This window comes from Sinocyclocheilus anshuiensis, unplaced genomic scaffold, assembly GCF_001515605.1.
Source record: "Sinocyclocheilus anshuiensis isolate Anshui unplaced genomic scaffold, SAMN03320099.WGS_v1.1 scaffold140, whole genome shotgun sequence".
NCBI classification, from domain to species: domain Eukaryota; kingdom Metazoa; phylum Chordata; class Actinopteri; order Cypriniformes; family Cyprinidae; genus Sinocyclocheilus; species Sinocyclocheilus anshuiensis.
Window position 1 is genome coordinate 2,507,267 of NW_015554147.1, and position 4,378 is coordinate 2,511,644.

The 4,378-nt window shown below is 36.6% G+C and overlaps 1 protein-coding gene across 1 annotated transcript in view; it reads right to left on the bottom strand.

Moving 5' to 3' along the window:
- The window catches only part of LOC107670607 (PTB-containing, cubilin and LRP1-interacting protein-like), a 32,120-nt gene that overhangs the window by 11,842 nt on the left and 15,900 nt on the right, over nt 1–4,378 (bottom strand). The window contains exon 2 of the mRNA XM_016463250.1: nt 1,549–1,695. Within this exon, the coding sequence (XP_016318736.1) occupies nt 1,549–1,695 (147 nt within the window). The remainder of the gene's footprint in view (nt 1–1,548; nt 1,696–4,378) is intronic.

A 4,378-nucleotide genomic window follows, 5' to 3' on the forward strand; every position in this document is an offset into this window, starting at 1 on the left:
TGCGTAGAAGATCTTGATTAGGTTAAAACCGAAACCAAGCCATTCACACAGAATGCATATTCAGCGCATTTTTTTGACGGACAAATATGACTGCTGTACTCGCGTCACACAGGAGATGTATAGAAAGCCATGCAAAGTTAAAACAGTTTAAACTTTTAGAAAACACGTCGCGAATTTGTGGAGGTTTATTCCTTTTCAATGCGTCTCTTTTGTTTTTAAATGCAATCTGTGTGATGGGCGATTCGGCTCTTTGTATTAAGCAATGCATAAATACATGATGCTGTTTTGTTCATAATTGTTTATGCAATTTACGAAATTATATTTGATTTGATTGAGTTAATTTAGACGTAATGCAGGTTTTTTTTATAGATATTTATTTCCTTGCATTGACAATTTAAATGTGCTGCATTATTTTGCTCATTGCGCCCTCCTGTGGGTTCGGGAGACAAGCCAAAAGTTTCCTTAAAACCTATTTAATCTGCATATAAAACATTAGAAATTAGATATTTGTTTAATTTTTATTGTGTGTTTGACTGTTAAAACAAAAAATATTTGTTGTTCGTCCAAATAAATTGGGTTAATTTAAAAATACAGTGGTTAAATTTAAACGTTTTTTCTGTTGCTCTTTGTTTTAAAAAAAGGTTATAAAAATGTCAAGAATTATCGATACCGAACAATATGAAACATTATATCGTTGAAACATTTTTTAGCTATATCGCCCAGCCCTAGTAGTCAACATTTGAAGTGGATCAAAACCTTTCATCAAAGTTGTCCTAAAACCAAAACAATACCCGTTCTGGTCTTAGGACAACTTTGATGAACTTTTTTGATCCACTTCAAATGTTGACTACTGTATTTTAACAAAACTGTTTGACTACTTGTTAAAATTTGAAAACATTTTGTCTGCCAAATGAAAGTCATGTGGTGCAACCAAGATGCAGAAAATGCAGAAAAACATAACACAGGAAATGATATCATAAAGAAGAACCCTCATTACTGTGTCATTAAAGCTCTTAAAATTTTTGATAATTTGATCTTTTTATGGCAAAGCATGGTTAGTTTAGGTAATAAAATGTCATGTAGTTTGACTCCCTAAAAACATAATTATATTATATTTGAATGAATAATTCATGATATTTATAAGAACAGAAAAAGCATTTTTTAAAGATTAAAAAAAGACGTTTACACTCGCATGCATTCAAGGAATAAGAAAAAAGGGTTATTACCTTTTACTTGATGGTTGCACCACATGACGATATACAAACTTCTCTTGAAAATGGTACAAACACAAAAGTACATGACACCAACATACATTTCTTGGAACTTGTTACACGTGTTTTAAACTAGACTTTTTTTTTTTACTCTTTTCATTCTCGTGGACACTCAATTTGTCACTGATCATTAAAAACATCCTTTGAAAGTAAACGAACAAAAATTAGGTATTCAGCAAAAGGCACCATTTTTGATCATTTATTCATTTAGTTGGTCAGAAAATGCTTCAAAATTGACTCTTTGAATCTTGATGGCAGATATCAACAGATTGTTTACCTTATATCCTGTGTGTGTGCGGTTCTTCGTATGAGGTGTGGTGGAGCACAGTTCGATTGCTTCTGGCTCATGAAAGATCACTGTAGGCAGCGGGTCCTTCCGGAGCGTCAGCACGTTGAGTTTGGTCTTTAGCATGGTCTGTAAATGCTGAAAAAGAGAAGAGCTCAGTTTAGGCTACAGCTTGAACATGTTTAACAAATACAGATCCACAGGTGCCTCTGTTTAAACTCATAAAACACCACTTCCACAACCTGCATGGATGAAAGAACTGTTTGCACATAACATCCAAGTTACTCCATAAAGTTTATGGCACACTTGTGTGATATTACACAGACGTCTGTCTCTCTCTCTCAGACCACTCTCATTCTGTAATGGAGTGTTATTTATATATAATAAATACAAAATAAGACAGCACTCACCCCCTCAAACAATTTGCTAAGGGAGATTTAAGTTATATTAATATAAATTATACAGGGAACCTTCTAACTTATACATTGCACGTTACATAAATATTATATTTAATATAAAACATTTTTTTTAATTAACAACAGGGATTAAACAGTGAAGTTCAGTGGGCACAATAATCAAATCTGTGGATGCCAGCTGAAGCTGGTATTTTGATTTCTTGAGCAAAACTATTGGTTTTCATGAAATCATGAACACTTCAGTTCTTATAAACTCTCATTAAAGAGTACAGAAAGTTTGCGAGTCTTTTTGAATGATTCATTTGTCTGTGAATTGGACTACACCAGTTGTGCTGTATATTACTGATTCACTAAAACAAACCAGTTTAAAAGAGTCATTTGTTGCTGAATCACACTTAATTTAAACTTGTTAAAATGTGTTAAATGGAGTGTACTACACGTTTACTGTGACAGCATGACAAAATTAGCCTAAATATAAACTAAAACATTTATAGGGCAGGGTGTGGTTCTTGTTAAATCCTGGGCATTCAGATTCATCTGAATCAGAGCCATTGAGTCAAAGATGATAGAAGATTTCGAAGGGAGAGAAGAAAGTGAGGAAATATGGAAAAGGGGGCGAGCCGAGCGAGTGAGACAGAGGAAACGAGTGAACGACAGAAGCCACATGTATAAACGCACCATGAGCCCAGAATCAGCACTTTACAACTTTCTGAGAGAAAGAAACATTCCTGTGGTCTGAGGATAAAAGAATAAAGAATAAAGAGAGAAACAGAGAGAAAAACAGAGAGAAAGAAAGAGAGGTTTGTTCAGGGGAGGGCGAGGTGCTGAAACAAATCTGGAATTTTATTCATAATATTTTGACTGCGTTTAATTTTTATTCAGTCAGGAAGTCCAAAAAAAAAAAAAAATCCTTCAGAGACTCTATTTACAGCTTATTCACCAGGGGCCGGATTCACGAAAATCTTCTTAAGAAATAAGTTAAGAAATTTCTTAAGATAAATTCCACGAAGCTCGTAAGAATGTTCTTAAGTGCAATTCTTGAAAAATTCTGAAATTCTTGAAAAGTTCTCAAATATATTCTTAAGAACATCTTAATTTTTTTCTTAAGAAAATGACAGTCTTTATCGGAGTGAATAGGCAACATGACGCACTGATAAACTCACACTTTATTGTCTTTTTGCGCTTCCTGCAGATTGCCCTAGTAATCATAATAAACACGCACACTATTTTCGTCGCGACTTTGACTGGCGCTCAGCTTCACGTTTTTAATGCGGCATGTTTTTGAACAGTTACTTTTAAAATAGCCTGTCTCAAGCTGCAGCGATCGGTTTCATTAATTTTTGTGCTGTGTTTTTGCGCTCTCATCCGAGTGAACGCTTCCGGTATGTGTTTTCGCGCTGCTACAGCAAATGCGTCCTGTGTATCAGTGCGTTCATATGCGCTGAATACTGCCAAAGATTATGTCGTATTTTTAGGCTAAAATTAAAACCGTCCAATTAAAGCTCCCTCTCCGACTCGTTTTTGTAGAGATGCTACTGAGTTTTGAAGTCAGCAAAAAGTAGCATCACACATAGGCTAATCATGACCGATCATTGTTTACATCAGGGGTTTTCAACCCAGGGGGGCGCCAACACCTGTCAAGGTGGGCGCGAGCATCAGTTAATTCAGAGATGTTCCCTTGAGAATTTATGAATATGAGTCAACAAATCTTTAGCCATTAGGGGGCAATCTGACTCCCACTGCTAGTCGACAGTTAGAGCAGAGTTGGCTCGAGTATCAATCACGCTCAGTGTTGCCAAGTCCGCGGTTTTCCCGCGGAATTGGGCTACTTTAACACTTGCTGCGTTTTGGGCTAGTTTTGAGTAGCAATTAGGCGGGTTTTGTTGTGAAAACCTGGCAACCCTGGTCATGCTTATTGACAGTGTAAGATGATTTACGATTAGCCGTGTCGGAAATTCAACCCTCCCCCAAGCCCCCCAAAACGATCAGGCCAGTGCTGCTTCCTCGAGAAAGTTTTTCATTCTCACGTGTTTTAAGTCTTTTAAGTCTTAACATTAAAGTGAGTTTAAGCCATTTAAGCCCAAGACATCTCAATGCAGTACTCACGCACTGTGATAGAGCATTTCTATGCGCACCACTCACACACCTGAACTGCACAAACAGATAGATTAATTATTTGGGCAATATTTGTCATTTTATATGCGGGCCACATTTGCGGAATCATGTAAGGGCCACTTTAGGCTCTTAGCCACATTAGCCAGTGTTTACCATGCCATAACTTTGCCAAAACTGGCCCAGATATGGTTTAGGATAACTGGCCCACATTTGTGGCATCATATGTGGGCCACTTTAGGCTCACAGCCACATTAGCCAGTGCTTACCATGCCATATCTTTGCCAAAACTA